At 53.9% G+C, this 15708-nt stretch overlaps 1 protein-coding gene across 1 annotated transcript in view; it reads right to left on the bottom strand.

Moving 5' to 3' along the window:
• Positions 1 to 15708, bottom strand: part of PRKN (parkin RBR E3 ubiquitin protein ligase) — a 613811-nt gene that overhangs the window by 95302 nt on the left and 502801 nt on the right. The window contains exon 8 of the mRNA XM_087817735.1: positions 9258 to 9319. Coding sequence (XP_087673861.1) covers positions 9258 to 9319 — 62 coding nt within the window. The remainder of the gene's footprint in view (positions 1 to 9257; positions 9320 to 15708) is intronic.

Below are 15708 nucleotides of genomic sequence, written 5' to 3' on the forward strand. Positions count from 1 at the left end.
CCCCCGCCTGCAGGATAAACCCGAACGCCCTAGCCCAGGGCCCAGCCTTGCTGGTTGCAGCTCTAGCGTATTGTCCTCGCATCATCGGGTCATATTCTCCTCCAGACTAGGCTCAAATCCGGTGCACTCGCTCGGCTATTAGTTTATGCAACGTTTCAGGGGACTGTGCCAGGCACTGCTGTGGCTGCTGGGAATAGAGCCTCCAACAGGATAGACGTCTCCGGGCTCATCTACAGCACTGTGACAATAGATCCTGAAAGGGTCACCTGCATCGTGTTTCAGGCGGGGACACGCGGGAAGGAGAATGAAAATCAGAGAGGAGGGAGGCTCCAGTGACCACGGGATTACAAGGTAAAGAGGTGGTTGCGGACAGGAAAGCCTTGCCCCCGGCGGTGAAACAGGCACCGAGGCTAGATTAGGAGAGCAGGCCACGCGGCCGCCCGGGGGACGGCTCCAGCGCCAGGCAGGCCCAGAGGCCACCATGCCCCTGGCTTGTCTGAGGCGGGGCAGCTGGAGCAGAGGGACCGCGTGGGGAGCGGAAGGCCAAGTCAGAGCTACTGGCAAGCGAGCCAGGGTGCGAATCGTGGGGAAAGGCTCTCTGGAGAACGTCATGAGCTATGCAGTTATCAAGGTATAAAATGAGGATATTTCAGCGCGTGGTGAATACGAGACAGCTTATGCAATGGAGAGATCTCACATTAGCGGTCGTTTCGCGGACTCCTCGGAGACCTTACTCACTAAGTCTTGCCTCGAGTGCCCCCTGCTACACTGAGAAAGGACCCGGGGAGCGTGTTAAACAACCAGAGGAGGGAATGGCTGTTTGTGTCGAGTGCTATCCACCGAGAAGCTGAATGAGATGAGGTCCAGAGTGGCTCTCGCTGTACGCTGTTTGCACCCCCTCCTTTCACATACCCGTGCCTCCTGAATTGAGCACAATACTGTGTCCATAGATGGTACATAATAGCTGTAGGATGAATGAATGAAATCTAACTCCACCAAGTGTCAAGGAAAGAACCCTAAAAAAATTGTTAGTCACAAGGGACTTAATAATGGAGCGATACAGGATGCTTTTACCTACATAAATTGCTTTTCTATTTTAAATAAATTGCTCTTAAGTAATTGGCTATTTTCTGATTTGATGACAGTATTTGTCTATTTAATTTAGTGAAGCAATTTTTCTGCTACGACCGTAGCTTTTACCCAGGAAGATGTTAGGCTACGGACAAAGCCCAGTAACGCTTTAGAGATTCCTGCCTACTGCCTTCTGGGCGGGACTGATGGGCATGTACATCCACGTGCCTCTCTGTCCATTAGCTACAGAATTGATAAGAAATGACTTTATTTATGATACACCCAGGAGCATTGGAGCACACGGTTCCTTCTCTAAAGGAAGAAAAATACTTTAACTTATGTGCCTGGTGACTTTTGGTGATTAAAAAGTACACACAACACCTGAGAGAAGACCTATGCCTACTGAATGCATGACTTTTCTTTTAATATTGTCAAGTTTGTAAGAAAAGCATCTGACCTCGAGCCGATGCTGTCAGTAGTCGCAGAGCGCTTCACGCCCTCGGGAAGCGGTTCAGATGGATAGTCCCATATCCGTCACCAGCAGATCCTTACTCGGTTCCCTTCAGGATGGGACCCACGTCTCCCCAGACTCCTTTCCACCCACCGTGTCCTGGCACTGAAAGGACCCTGTTGCATTCTTACTGCAGAGCTGAGACGCGTTAACGCTAGGCCGGGAGAAATGTCCCCGTCCCCGTGAGTGTGACGTGTACAGAGGAGCAGTGAAGGGGCACGAGCCCCAGTGCCGAAAAGGAACAAACGCTGATCCGCCGTCTTATTTCCAAGGGCTGTTTTTTGTGGTTGTCAATCTTCACCCAAGGATATTTTAGAGAGAATGGAAGGGAGGAAGGGAGAGGGAGAGGAAGAGGGAGCGAGAGACACATCAACCAGGGCTGGGGACTGAACCTGCAACCCAGGTACATGCCCTGGACCGGGAATCGAACCCGTGACCCTTTGTGCACAGGCTGACACTCTAACCACTGAGCCAAGCCAGCCAGCTTTTCCCACTCATCAACACTGGACAGCATTTTATAAAGAGGAGTAACGTGGAGGAGTGTGACCGATGCGTCGTGTGGACTCGGTCCCCGCAGAACCCCCTCGGGTGAGCTCAGCAGCGGCTTCTCGAGACCACTGCGCGCTGCTTGTTGGCATCACCGGGAGCGTCGGTGCGCCTGAGCGCGGGTTAACACTCACGGCCGACTGGGGCTGCTTGTGCTGCTCTCGAAAGCAGTCCGCAGATTTCTAGATCTACTTTCATAATGTGGATTAGCCACAGACAGATGATCACTGAGGTAATTCAGAGTGGACAACGTAACGTTTGCCATTTTTTTTTGGAAAATAAATGTTGATATTAACAAAGCACCCTACTCTGCACCTCAGGGAAAGAAATAAAAAATTTTCTCCCACATTTCATCAGAATATAGTGAAAACACCTTCCGTTAGTATGACTCATCTAGGTGAAATCTCAATTCCCCGCTATGGTTTATATTTTACTTATTGGGGGAGCCAGTTATTTGGTCTGCGTGTGCGTGTTCGTGGATTCTCTTAAGTACTCTCAACAATAAAATCAATAAATAAAAAAGAACAGGGGCTACTCATCAAATAGAGGCCGTATCTTGCTGGTGTAGGCCGTCTGTTACAAAGGCTCGGGCTGGGCAGAACACTGTTCTACAGTGAAGGAGGGGTCACAGGTTCAAGTACCACATGGGCCAGGTAGCTTCCCCTTCTCCCTGGCCACTGCCTGCATGGTAAACAGGGGTGCCCCCTGAGGGGGGGCCCGGCTGGGAAGGCACTGTCCCTACATACCCCACCCCTGGAAAACCTCTCAAAAGGCCTGCCCTGTGGAGGAGGGAGGCACAGGGGGCCTCACAGTGATGTGTGAGCCTCACGCTTTCATGAGAAAGGAAAGCAAGCAGGAATCTAAATGTCAAAACTGCAAGCAATCTGAAGTACAGGGTGCTGGGTAAAACTAAATCTGAGACAACTGGCAAACGTCCTGTTGGAATGAGTCACGCTTGTCAGCATCCAGAGCGTGTGGCAGCTACCAAGTCCCCTGAGACGGGAGGGAGGCTGCTCTGGTTCCGCAGCAGAAGTTTCCAGAGTGTCCTCCAGGGGGCGCTCAGGCACAGCGGCAAGAGCAGCCGGCAGGCCGAGGGGGGGCCCCTCTGGCTCCCCCGACATTCTGGCTTCCGTGAAGTCTCAGCACAAGCACCCGGGGGTCCTTCCCTGGGCCGTTCTCTGAGTCCCCTTGGAGGAGAGGGACCTGATTCGAGACACCGGCCACTGAATGGCTACTCTGTGGCTGCCCCGGCCGACCCTCGCCAGGGAAGCGGCAGGCGAGGCCACCGAGTCACAAGACGCCCAGTCCTTTGCTGAGCTCCACGCAGGCGGGAAGCCCAGCATCCTGCCTCGGAGCTCGGCGCGGGCCTCAGAGACTCCCTTTCCCGACACCGAGATGTCTCCACTGTCTTTCTCCCCCTTTACTAAAAAAATTCAGCTCACTCTTCCTAGGTCATCTTTTGGAAATTAATGAAAACCAGTTTATTATAGCACTTCTTTGGATTTAAAAAAAAGCTAAAATAACCTTCTAGAGAAACGCAAACTTCTGACTAATCCAGTTCCCCTTGCTGTGCACAGGATGCCCTATTTTCTATATGTATTAGACTTTTTAGAATTAGACCTCCTTAAATTCTCAGAAATCTTGGCTTTATTTTTGTTCATTTCCAGGTAGTCAGCCGGGGGAGGGAGGGAGCTGGTGACGGCCCCCGTGGGGTGACAGCCTCCGTGGGGTGCCGGCCACAGGGCTGTCTGTGTTCTCTCTTCTGTCGCTAATGATGTTTCCTTCGCCGGGTCGCCTGCCATCGACCGCTGCAGTCGGCTGGCTGGAGAAAGGGCTGCACCTCTCAGGCTGCGCCGAAAAACGGTCGTCAGGGCGGCTGCAGTCAGACGCGGGAGGAAGGGACCAAACGACGACCGACGGAATATAATTAGAGCTGCCGGCAGCTGTGCCCTGGATTGTGATTCATGATTTGTCCCCCAGATGGCTCAGATGCCAGGATGCCAGGAAGAGTCTCCACTCCCAGTAGCTGTGGGATCTTCTGGACAGGAGGTGAAAACCGACCGGCTCTCTGTCCCTTCCGCACGCGGTGGCCCACGGCAGCGGCTGGCAGGATGGGTGCCACCGCGAAGCAGACCCTGCGAGCGGGTCGCCCTGCCGGGATCTTTGGGCGCCGGGGCCAGCAGAGGCTTCTGGAGGCCGTGCAACAGGCCCCCCGAGCACACGCTCCCGCCGGGTGCCGGGTAGAGGGCATGGCTGCCTGCGGACACCGGCCACTTCACCCGTCACTCTAGAGCCCGGAGTGGTGCTGGCCCCCCGGGCCCACGAGCCCGCCCCGCAGAGGGGCGTCCGGGCGGCTCTGCGGCCAGCGGAAGGGAAGGCTGACGTCTCACTGTCCGGCTCTGGGTGCGATCCACTGCGCAGTTAGTGAGCTGACTGGACCCAAATAACTGAAAAAGTGACTTTCCAGATGGGTTAGATGGCTTTACATTCATCGCTAACTTGGAAGTGAACAAGCCTGTGACGCCAAGGAAAGCTTCTGGAGCGAAGCCCGAGGAAGATGCCTTCATGCAAGAGACACCCCTGAGGTGACACTAGCCGGGGAGGTGACGGTAGCCAGGAGGTCTGCTCGTGCACCTTCCTTCCAAAGCTCATCAGAACGCACCCCGGGACGCCGCACATCTCCGATTTTCTTCTACGCTGCTTGAGGCTCCTTCGGGGTCTCCTTTGCTGGCTGCCACTCTTTTACCTGGTTCCCAAATGTTGGTGCTTCTTAGGGTCAGTCATGGTCCCTCGAGTGCCATGAATTCAAAATACCATCTGCGCGCCAGCGACTCCAAATTTCTCTCTCCGTCTCTGGCCCCTGGCCCCATCTCCACCGAGATCCCGCTCACATTTCCAAATCCTCACTTCTCTCTTTCTCAGCGCGTCAGGCACATCAAACGCGTTCGGAACTGAACCCCGGGTTCCACGTCTCCATCTTCCCCTTCCTACCGCCTTGCCCACCTCAGGAAGCAGACCTGGGGGGATCCCTTCACTTCTCTGACCCACAGCCAATCGGTCCCCACGGCCTTCAGTTCCACCTCCGAATACCCTCTTCAAGTAGAAGTTTCTCTCCAACCGCCTGAACCTAGGCCCTGTCCTTACCGCCGCGAGACTCGCTTTCTCAGTACGCGATTTGGATATCGCCAGCTTCCTGCTGAAAATTTCAAGGACTTCCCCTTGAAGCCAGAATAAAACCCAAGCTCCTGACCATGGCCTTCATCGTCCATCGCTCATAATCTCCCAGTCACACGGATTTTAGCTGGTGGCTTGAGTGAAGGAAGCTCTCCACCAACCTGGGGCCACCGAGCACGTGCTGTCCTCTGCTGGGGACGCTCCCCACCAGCGCCGGGGTCCTGGCTCGTCAGTGGCGGGTGCGCTCTCAGCCTGTGTGCCGCAGGGCCCGACTCCCTGTCTGAAGCAGGCCGCGCCCCAATCACTGTCTGCTTCCGTCTTAGCACTTGTCAGGATTTGTGCCCGTGGCTTCCATGTTTACCATTTTATCCAATATTGGCATGAGGATACTGCACAAAGCTATTCAGAAGTATTTGTTGAATGAATGAAGGTTGTTTCCTTAAAATTCTGGTGGCTGAACTAGTGGAGGAAGCTGGTCCCAGTGCAGGCGCCTCTGAAATGCAAATCTTCTGAGGGCGCCGGACCCAGGGCCGTGCAGGTATCAGGCCTGTCTTCCTCGGGGCTCGGCTAGGACGCTGAGCGGCTTTACTTGCCTACAGCGTGGTGATATCTTTGCCAAATAGTTTGGACTTGGGGAGGGGCGTGGCATGGAAGGTGCTTTATGGATGTAAATTATAAACACAAATCAGAGACAGAGCCAGGAAGCTAAAGTAGATGTATTATTTTAAATTCCAAGGAGTTTGAATTGTATTTTTATTTTAGGAAGGTAATGATTTATAGTGTTCAGTGATTTATTTTTAATCCGTATCTCGAAAATCAAGTGCCTATTAAAAGATCAATGAAAATGGAAAGGAATCACACATAAAGAAATTGGGTCGCTGGTGAGCATCTCTACCATCCAGTGATGAATTCAGTAATTAACCAGCAATTCACTTTTAAGGGAACATTACACTTATTTTAGTGTCCACTTTGTCGCTCCTAGTTCAATATATTGATGGAGTAGGGATAGTATTGAAATCCAAAACAATACTGGATACCTGCAATTTGCATCACAACCCTACTTATAAAAATTCTGAGAGGTGCCTGAGCATCGCGCTTCCTTTTCTACAAATGGAAAAGCCGAGCGAGAGAGGGACAAGAAAATGATTTGTCCACCGGCACTTGCCACACCCATTAATCTGAAATTTTCATTTCATCAGCACGACAAGCGGCCTCAAGCATCCAGAAAGAGCCCGAGGGTTTCACCAGCTCCCAGCGGGCTCCCCGCTCCCCCCCGGAGCCTCAGGCCACCACCTGTCTCGAGGCCATTAGGTTTTGTCGAGTTCTCATCAGGACAGAAATATCCCTGACTGATGTGTCCTGTTTATATCCGTCACCGGCCAGGTCCCTGGCTTTCCTCCGGTCTGTCCCCAGTCCCATGCACCCCTGTCTCCCGCCCTGTCCTTCAGCTGCCCAGCTCCTGCCCGGAGCCTGGGGCCTGGGGTCAGTCGTGGTAACTGCTCTGTGACTCCCATGTACTCCCAACGTTTCCCTCCATCTCGGAAACGGCTCAGGCCTGCGGTCACCGCCTTCCTCTCAGCCCGATGTCTTCTCCACGCACCCTGGGTCTCACCGGACACCGCTCTGCAGTGTCCCAGGTACGAGAGTTTTCTCTTTTTCATTTCTTTTTATGTGGATGCTATTACAGATGTGCCCCGTCGCCCCTGCGCACGCCCACCCAGCCCCTGGCCCGCTCCCTCCGGCATCACCCCGCTGTGTCCCCGGGGACGTTCCCTCTCCTTCCAAACCCGCAGCCCCGACTTTCAAACCCCAGGCTCCGCTCTCGCTATTTCTTCCTCTGCAGCGGGCTCGCGCCCCCCTCAGCCTCTCTCCTCTCCCCACCCGCCCCAGTTCTCAAATGGGGTGCAGCTCCCCCACCTCTGCTCTGGGGTCACGCTGGAGGATCTCAGTGTCCACATGGGTGACACTTCAACACCCCGGCTTCCCCAGGCACAGTCTCCACTTCTCCATCGCCCGTCTCTACCTACGGCAGCTGCCGACACCCCCGTGCTCCCCGGCCTCGTCACTGCCCGTCACTGCGCCCCTCCGCGACTCTGTCCGGCACCCCATTCTTCCGCCGGCTCCCACTCTTCCAGCCAAAACTTCTAGTGCCCAGGACCCCCCAGACTCTGAGCCCACTGGGGCCTGCAGCCAGGCGGCCTCCGCCTCTGCCCCGGCCGCTCTCCTCGCACCCCTGCTCTGCCCCCGCTGCTCTGCCCCCCGCTGCTCTGCCCCCCGCTGCTCTGCCCGCCCCTGCTCTGCCCCCCGCTGCTCTGCCCGCCCCTGCTCTGCCCGCCCCTGCTCTGCCCCCCGCTGCTCTGCCCGCCCCTGCTCTGCCCGCCCCTGCTCTGCCCCCCGCTGCTCTGCCCGCCCCTGCTCTGCCCCCCGCTGCTCTGCCCGCCCCTGCTCTGCCCCCCGCTGCTCTGCCCGCCCCTGCTCTGCCCCCCGCTGCTCTGCCCCCCCCCGCTGCTCTGCCCCCCGCTGCTCTGCCCGCCCACTGCTCTGCCCGCCCCTGCTCTGCCCCCTGCTGCTCTGCCCGCCCCTGCTCTGCCCCCGCTGCTCTGCCCCCCGCTGCTCTGCCCCCCGCTGCTCTGCCCGCTGCTGCTCTGCCCCCCGCTGCTCTGCCCGCCGCTGCTCTGCCCGCCGCTGCTCTGCCCGCCCACTGCTCTGCCCCCCGCTGCTCTGCCCGCCGCTGCTCTGCCCCCCGCTGCTCTGCCCCCCCCCGCTGCTCTGCCCCCCGCTGCTCTGCCCATCCCGCTGCTCTGCCCCCCGCTGCTCTGCCCGCCCCTGCTCTGCCCCCGCTGCTCTGCCCCCCGCTGCTCTGCCCCCCGCTGCTCTGCCCCCCGCTGCTCTGCCCGCCCCTGCTCTGCCCCCGCTGCTCTGCCCGCCCCTGCTCTGCCCACGCTGCTCTGCCCCCCGCTGCTCTGCCCCCCGCTGCTCTGCCCCCGCTGCTCTGCCCGCCCCGCTGCTCTGCCCCCCGCTGCTCTGCCCGCCCCTGCTCTGCCCACGCTGCTCTGCCCCCCGCTGCTCTGCCCACGCTGCTCTGCCCCCCCGCTGCTCTGCCCCCCCGCTGCTCTGCCCGCCCCTGCTCTGCCCCCCGCTGCTCTGCCCGCCCCGCTGGAACCCCCTGCGGTCGCTACACCCGCTCCCTCCGTGCGCACCCCTCCTCCTGTCTTTCTCGCAGCGCTGGCTCGGCCTCACCGCCCGCCGTCTCTCTGTCCGTCCGCGCCTGCACAGCTGAACGCCACAGAAGGAAGTCTGCCCAGGCCCACGGAGCTCCCTCCAGACTCACTCACTCCCAGGTTTAGGGACAACTTGACATGAAGACTCAACATTATAATATGGAGCCTGTCATCCATATAAGGATGGAGACATTTATTTTTAAGCAGTCAGAGGTAGGGGTGTGTGCATTATTTACAAATAAGTCATATGTTATATATCTGACACATATATTATTTAGCACCTGCCTCATGCATGGAGCACGTCTATTTAAGTTGGACCGGTCTCACTGAGCACACGGTGTCTCGATGACCTTAAACGGGGCATGCTCTGTCTCACCCGGAGAAGAGCTGGCCCCCCGCCCGCAGACAGCGCTTCCGGTGTCTGGGCGGCCTGTCCCTCGGGCGTAATTCATCTCGCACCCATTTGTCTGCTTATCTGCCCTCCTGCCTGCTCGCTCTGGCTTCGGAGAAGAAACGCTCTGGCCGAGAGCAGCTGCACCAATCAATAGCCCTCAGGTCTGAGGGACCGGGAGGGGGGGTGTCCTCACACAGTCCCCAGTGCGCCTTCCGCCCCATGTTGGATGCCGGGGGTCAGAAGACACGCCGCCTCCCTGGAGGCAGCCGGCGAGGGAGCCCAGGCCGTTTCATTAGCGAGTGTCTCCCCGACACTGCGTGGCCTCGAGCCGCTGACTCACCTGCTCTTCTCCAAGGATCCTGAAGTGATGGAGCTCTTTAATCAAGGAGTCGGGGCAGCCAGCTGTTGGAGAAAGAAATGAGTCACAGTCACGACTCTGACGGGGTCAGGTCCCATTCTGAAAGTCTGCAGTCAGGTAAAATGCCAGGACGTAGTCTTACTCTTTGACACTGTATCTGATACAGTCCCGCTATTACAGTGTTTCACGCTCTGAGTAGTTCATAAATATAACCAGGTGATGCAATCACCTGACAATTGTCCAAGAAAATGAATGAAAATCCCGAGGGAAATATTTTGGTGAAAATCGTGGTAAATTAACTGCGACAGGCACATCCAAGGCCATAAAGACGAAAGCTAGATCCCAGATGTTAGCAGACGAGTCTGAGCTGAGCTCTCCCTCTGGAGGGTCTTTGGCGAAGTCGCTCATTAGAGAGTTGACTATCTAATCAATTCAGAAAATTATATTCTGGGTCATTACGCTGCCTGCAAGTCAACCAAAAACTGCTGTGGAAATTCGGCCTCGTGTCAGGTGTTGAGTTTTAACTCTCTTCTCGAGCAAGGAGCCATATTTCAGTTTCTGTGAGATCAACGAGGAAGGAAGAAGGCAGAACTGAGTCCAGGGACACATTCTCACAAGTGAGGGTCCCCCAGTCTGGCCGGGGCCCACCAGTCAGGGCCCCATGTGTACCCCAAGCACTGACTTAGTTTCAGGAAGATGACAGCATCTTGCCCTATCCAGAGCTAACTTGCCTACTTTTGGCTTTGTGTTTTCATTTATCAATTTTCATTTTGGCCTTCTGGTTGTAGAAGCATAAAATGTCTATATCTAAATTTATATCTAGATATATTTAAGAAATGTTGCTTTAAAAAATAATTTTATTCAACCTTAGGAATGTTTGAGGATTTTTTCCCTTTACAAGTGACCCTTTACAGCCCTCCAATTTGAGAAAAACTGGTTTGACTTTATTTTAATGCCAGGTAAAATAAGCAGCAGAATTTAAAATTAGCCTGTCTTCAGAGTTTGTATTCCAGTGTTCTCCTAACTAAGGACTGACGCCAATGATAGCTCGAATATCAACACCATTACCAGAAGACTGGATAATTACCTGAAACACCTGGTCGGGGCAATGAAGTATAATAAACAGGGCCAGATATAGCGTGCGGTTAGAAGGGAAGAGCCGGAAGGAGCCAAGATATTTAAGAAGACCATGGAGGGGCACCTGTACCTGTGCTCATCACAGAAACGTCAATGTGGGAAATGAACAGGTACAAACCTAGTATGAAGGCGGAGTTTAAAAATACCAAAGCTAGAAATGTAAGACATGCATACAGAATATAGTAGTGTTGGGAGAAAGGGAAGGAAAAGTCAGACGGGGTGGCAAGGAGGAAACCAGGGCCTGGTAAATGAAGACTCTACAGAGGTAGGTGTGAATGGTGGTAGGCGCTCTGGTTTTTCCAAATTCGTCACACACGGTCTGTGTAGGGTCATTGACCCACGATGATGGGTCATTGTTTGCAGCCAAAGCTGTCTCCTTAGTCTATATCATAGCCTCACAGTGCCCAGCATCATCTGCCTTCAGCCCCAGTCAGTTGGTTTACTGAGATAACAGTTAAAAGAATCTTGTTAAAATATGTGCATCAAATATTGTGCATTTCCCTCCCTCCCCTCAAGATTTTCCACCTCACTAAGAGTAACTGCCAAGGTCACTGCAGTGGCCTCCCAGGTCCCCTGTCACCTACCCGTGGCATCATCCAGAGGGCTCCTTCTCCCTTGTACTTTGCACTCTGGCCAGGCCAGGCCTGCTCTCTGCTCCTGACCACCCCAGGCAGGCTGCTGTCCCCAGGCCTCTGAGTTTGCTGCCCCTCTACCTGAACGCTCTTGGCCCTGATATCTGCATGGAGCCCTGTCCACCTCCTTCAAGTCCTTGCTCAAATGTCACCTTCTCAGGGAGGCTGTTGGGGACTGCTCTATGTGAGATTTCATCCTGTCTTCACCCCCCACTCCCATCACTGCATATTTTCTCCACAGAATCCACCTGACACAAGTCCCAAAATGTAAAGCTATTGTGGTGAACAGACTGGACTTGACATGGCTGCAGAAAGAATCAGTGAGTTTGAAGAAAGATAAAAAGGAAATTCCCAAAGCTCCAAGATTTTAGAGGCCAATTTTGGTAAAGAAGCCTAGTATTCAATTAAATAACAGATTTATTGTAACACTTTGCTGAGAGACGATGGCTTATCAAGTATGTACATAGGGTGTCCTCCAAAATGTCAAACTTTAACAGCTGACAACTCACTTAATTTCCACTATTTTTCAGGTTTAACTGATTTGAAATAATGGGTGAAGCCAGACTAAGCTTTGAACAAAGAAAATTCACCCTAAAGTGCCACTAGACTTTTTTAATGGGGACACAAAAAAGATAAAGTTTATGGTACAAAACCAGCAACGGTGGACGAATTGAGTGCGCGAGAGGGCGCACAGTTACCGAACAAAATGATTCCTGATGTTTGTGTTTCCGCTGCTTAGAGGTAACAGTGGTGCCTGGACCGGAACGGCCATCAGTTTGAAACGAGGCATTGACAAGAAAAATTTTCATTTCTGTAGATTCTTTTAAATTTTAAAAATGAACTGTATGTTAATAAACACTGATTTTATAATCATTCAAAGTGCGTGTACATTTTTGGGGACCCCCGGTAGAGGTATGTATGGATAAGTGTACACACAGGGTGGGGCAAAAGTAGGCTTACAGTTGTGAGTATGCGAAACATGGAGTGTGTTCTTGCATTCTTACTTACTGATTACTGTATTATTTATTTCTATTGTGTAGACCTATTTGCCCACCCCTGTATAGTATGTGTTATTGTAGATATGATCAGATCATATGTTCTTAGAAAAGTAAGGACAGTAGACATCTAAGGCTTTAACTTTGTTGCCTTTTTACTGACTTACTTATTTCTTTACGCACTACCATAATCTAAGGTGGTTAATAAGCGATCTGATATTTTTATTTGATTACCATAAAGCTTTATGACATAGTTTTGCCTTCAGACTAGCTGGAAGCTTTTTGTTTTGTTTTTTAAATCTCACTGGCTATTTCAAGTTGCATCCTTTGACTCAATAATGAAAATAACTTAAGCCCCAGATCCCCAAACGCATTCACTTATACAAACATGCAAAAAAGAAACAAACTAATTTCCGATAAAAGGGCCAGTTAGCGATTGCTTCCCAATCCCTCACGCTCTGCCTGAGTCAGCCAGACCCTCGGGAAGGGCATCGCTTGAGTATACGGTCAACAGATGGAGGGTTACGGCAAACAAGTGGTGGCTAAAAACAAATGTTCCACGAGGACTGAGGACGGGCCATTCTGTTTGGCCAGAGCTGACCTGGTTTTAGTTGCGGGGGGAGGGGACGGGCTCTGTTTGCTGCTGGCAGCTGCTGTGTCACAGTCAAGGTGGCTTCCCCTTGGTCACCCAGGTTGTAAATGAACCAAATGACAGAGCTGAGTAACCCACAGCCCTACCTTGAAATTCTACCCCTAAATCCCAGACTCCACGCCCTGCAAGCTACTTTCTGCCCAGTGAGGGTGGTGTGAAAAAATGGATGTTAGATTTCGCATTTATGCCACAGTTCAGAATTTCCCCAGCGACATTACGTTGACCCTCAAACTGACCCGGTTGGTCTAATTAACCTGACGCTTTCTGCATTTGGAAGAGAAAATGTACCGCTGTAGAGGCATTGAAAATCTACACACAACAAAAAACCAAAAGCAAACCAAAACTTCAGAGGTTAGATGTGTTCATTACGGAGTGACTGTTAAAAAAGGAACAGGAGGGACCGTGAACAGGGGCGATCCTTCGTGGTAGAGCCCCCGACTTGTTGGCCCAGGGAAAGTATAATGAAAATATCATTTGTCTGAACATACAGATCCCACGAAACACTGTTATAAGAAAACGCTTCTCCTTTCACACTGACCAGTGCGCTGCATGAGGCTGTGGAAGGGGGTGGTTCACAGCGCTCGGGCCCGGGAGCTCTGCCCGCGAACGTGGCTGTGCGGGGGCAGCCAGACCGGGTCCCAGCCCCTCCCCTCCTCTTGCCCCCAGGTCCCACCTCCTTGAAGGGCCTCTCACCACCTCTGCGGTGCCGCCCGCAGGTTCAAGTTCCACAGCCCAGCCCCCGCCACGGGCCCCCCTTGGCCATTGGTTCAGGGAGACAGAACCAGTGGAGCGGCCCAGGGAGGAAATCTGAAGATCCAGGATCCCAGGCCGGGCCCGGGGCGAGGTGAGGGTGGGGAAAGGAGGGGTCTAGGGCAGGGCGCTTCTTGCCTAGTTGAGGACTTACTGCCGAGTCCTTGCCGGTCCTTGGTCTCTTTCATCTCCCTGAAGGTCAGCCCACCACCCTTACGACGACTCTCCCTGAGCTTGGGACTCACCAAGCCCCCCCCACGCGGTCCTGGGCTTCCCCACGTCCCTGTCGCTCCCTCGCTCTTCCTGCCCTGGCACCTGGGCTCCGTCTCCTGCCCACGTGGCTGTTTCTGACTCTCCCTCCACAGTCGGCCCACGGATCTCACGAACCTGCGCGCCTTCCCTCTGTCCCCGACGCCAGCTCACCGGCGGCTTGCACCCTGGGGTCCGGCTCTCACTTTATGGCCGAGATGTTTCACAGTGGTCACATCACGTCCCCCACAGGTGACATCTCCCACGTCCAGTTCTGGTGACCGAGGTGGCACGTGAGGGTGACACACAGCTTCGTAGGTGCTCGCACTACGATAGTTTTGTAGTTTGACGACTGAGACTGATTCAAACTCATTGCTCTTCAATTTTTGAGATTCAATCTTTCCCCATTTGGAAAACTTTTTTAAAAAAGCCCGTCTCCAGTTCCCTTCACTCTGGCTGGTCTTCCTTCCCGGTGGCTCAGAGGCTCCTGGCGGGGACTCAGGTGAAACAGAGGCACTTACGGAGAGTGGTCCTGGCTCCGCTCTCGCTTCCTAAGTACGGGTCCCCCTGAAGGCCCCGCTCTGTCCTCCGCGACGTGGGCGACGCCCTTTGCCCGGGAAGCAGGCCGGGGGAGCCCGTCACCTGCCAACGCCCTGCGTCTCCTGCAGCCGGGGCCGCCTCCTCCTGTCCTTTCCTTGCCTGTTCTTGCCCTCGGCCCGGTTCTGAACGTCTGCTTAGTCTCGGGCACTGCAGCCGGACTGTCGTCTCTCTGGGCCCATCCTGACGACCCGCTCGCGGGTTGTGCGCTCCCACTGCTGTTCCCCTATCATGTGATACGCGGGGGGTCCCTCGTCCCCGCTGCCTCCTGGGAGTAAAAACAAGTTGCCTGTTTGGCATTAAAAAGGAATTAAAACATTTATTTAAAAAAGCATATGAAGAAAGAATTGAATCTTTTTTTTTTTTTTAAGGGTGACTTTGAATCCGTTTTTTTTTTTTTTCCAGTGAGTATCTGTGATCAGTGTGGACTTTTATCCGGTTTCCAAACCATAAGCGCTCCTCACAATCTAACCGGGAACCTCCTCAGGAAAACGCGTTGCAAAGCTGCGGGTCATCTCCACGAAGTCACTGATTGCTATTTAAAACAAACAGAAAACCTTCCCCCCAAACCAAATTGCTTTTGGGGGATCCACTCAGCCACAGCTTTGGGGGAGCCGTTGCCGAGCTCCCTCACAGCCACGCTGGAGCCGGGGAGGCTCGTTTGCAAAATATATCCCAATAAAAAGCATTAAAAACCGCACGAGTCTTCAATCACCATTTCCCTTTTAATTTCCTTGCGGATCATCACGGGCCTCTGCGACCTCCTCTGGGCCCAGTGGAGAACCGTGGGCACCGGGCTTGGGACGAAGGTGGAACGGATCTCAGCTCGCGGCTGGCACGGGCCACACGCCGCAGGTCACCACGGTCTGCAGACTGCGGCTGTTCGGTGGAAGCTTCGAGGATTCGTTTCTCTCTTGGGCACAGCTTAGAGTCGCCAGTGCCGGCTTGACAAGTACAGGTTCCTTCTCGCTTCCCTTTAAGCACAACTTGGAAAAGGAAACTGGCTGAGGGCGAAAAAGGCATAGAAAATAAATGATGATTCACTGTGATCAAAAACGATGCCGCCGGACACTGAACAGGGCAGGCGCAGCCGCAGGCGGGCTCTGCCAGCGGGTCTCTGGGCTCTGGCCGCTGCCCCGGAGTCGGGTGGATTCGGGGCCCCGTGCGCTTTGCTGACGCAGCCAGTTCCGGACGCGGCTGAGAGCCGGGCATTCGGAGTGTCCGTGGAAAATTCACTAACGCGTCTTGTCTGAGCAGCCGCATTCGGAGTCAGCAGCGGGACGTCACATAATCAAATTCAAAGCATTATCACTTTCATAAATAAAATCAAGCTCGTCTTCATAATTTCTCTCTGCTGATCGTTTCTATTGATGCCTCTAAAGGATTATTTATGGGGTGTTTTTCAATCGCAGGACGGGTCT

The sequence above is a fragment of the Miniopterus natalensis genome, chromosome 5, assembly GCF_054644295.1.
Source record: "Miniopterus natalensis isolate mMinNat1 chromosome 5, mMinNat1.hap1, whole genome shotgun sequence".
NCBI classification, from domain to species: Eukaryota; Metazoa; Chordata; class Mammalia; order Chiroptera; family Miniopteridae; genus Miniopterus; species Miniopterus natalensis.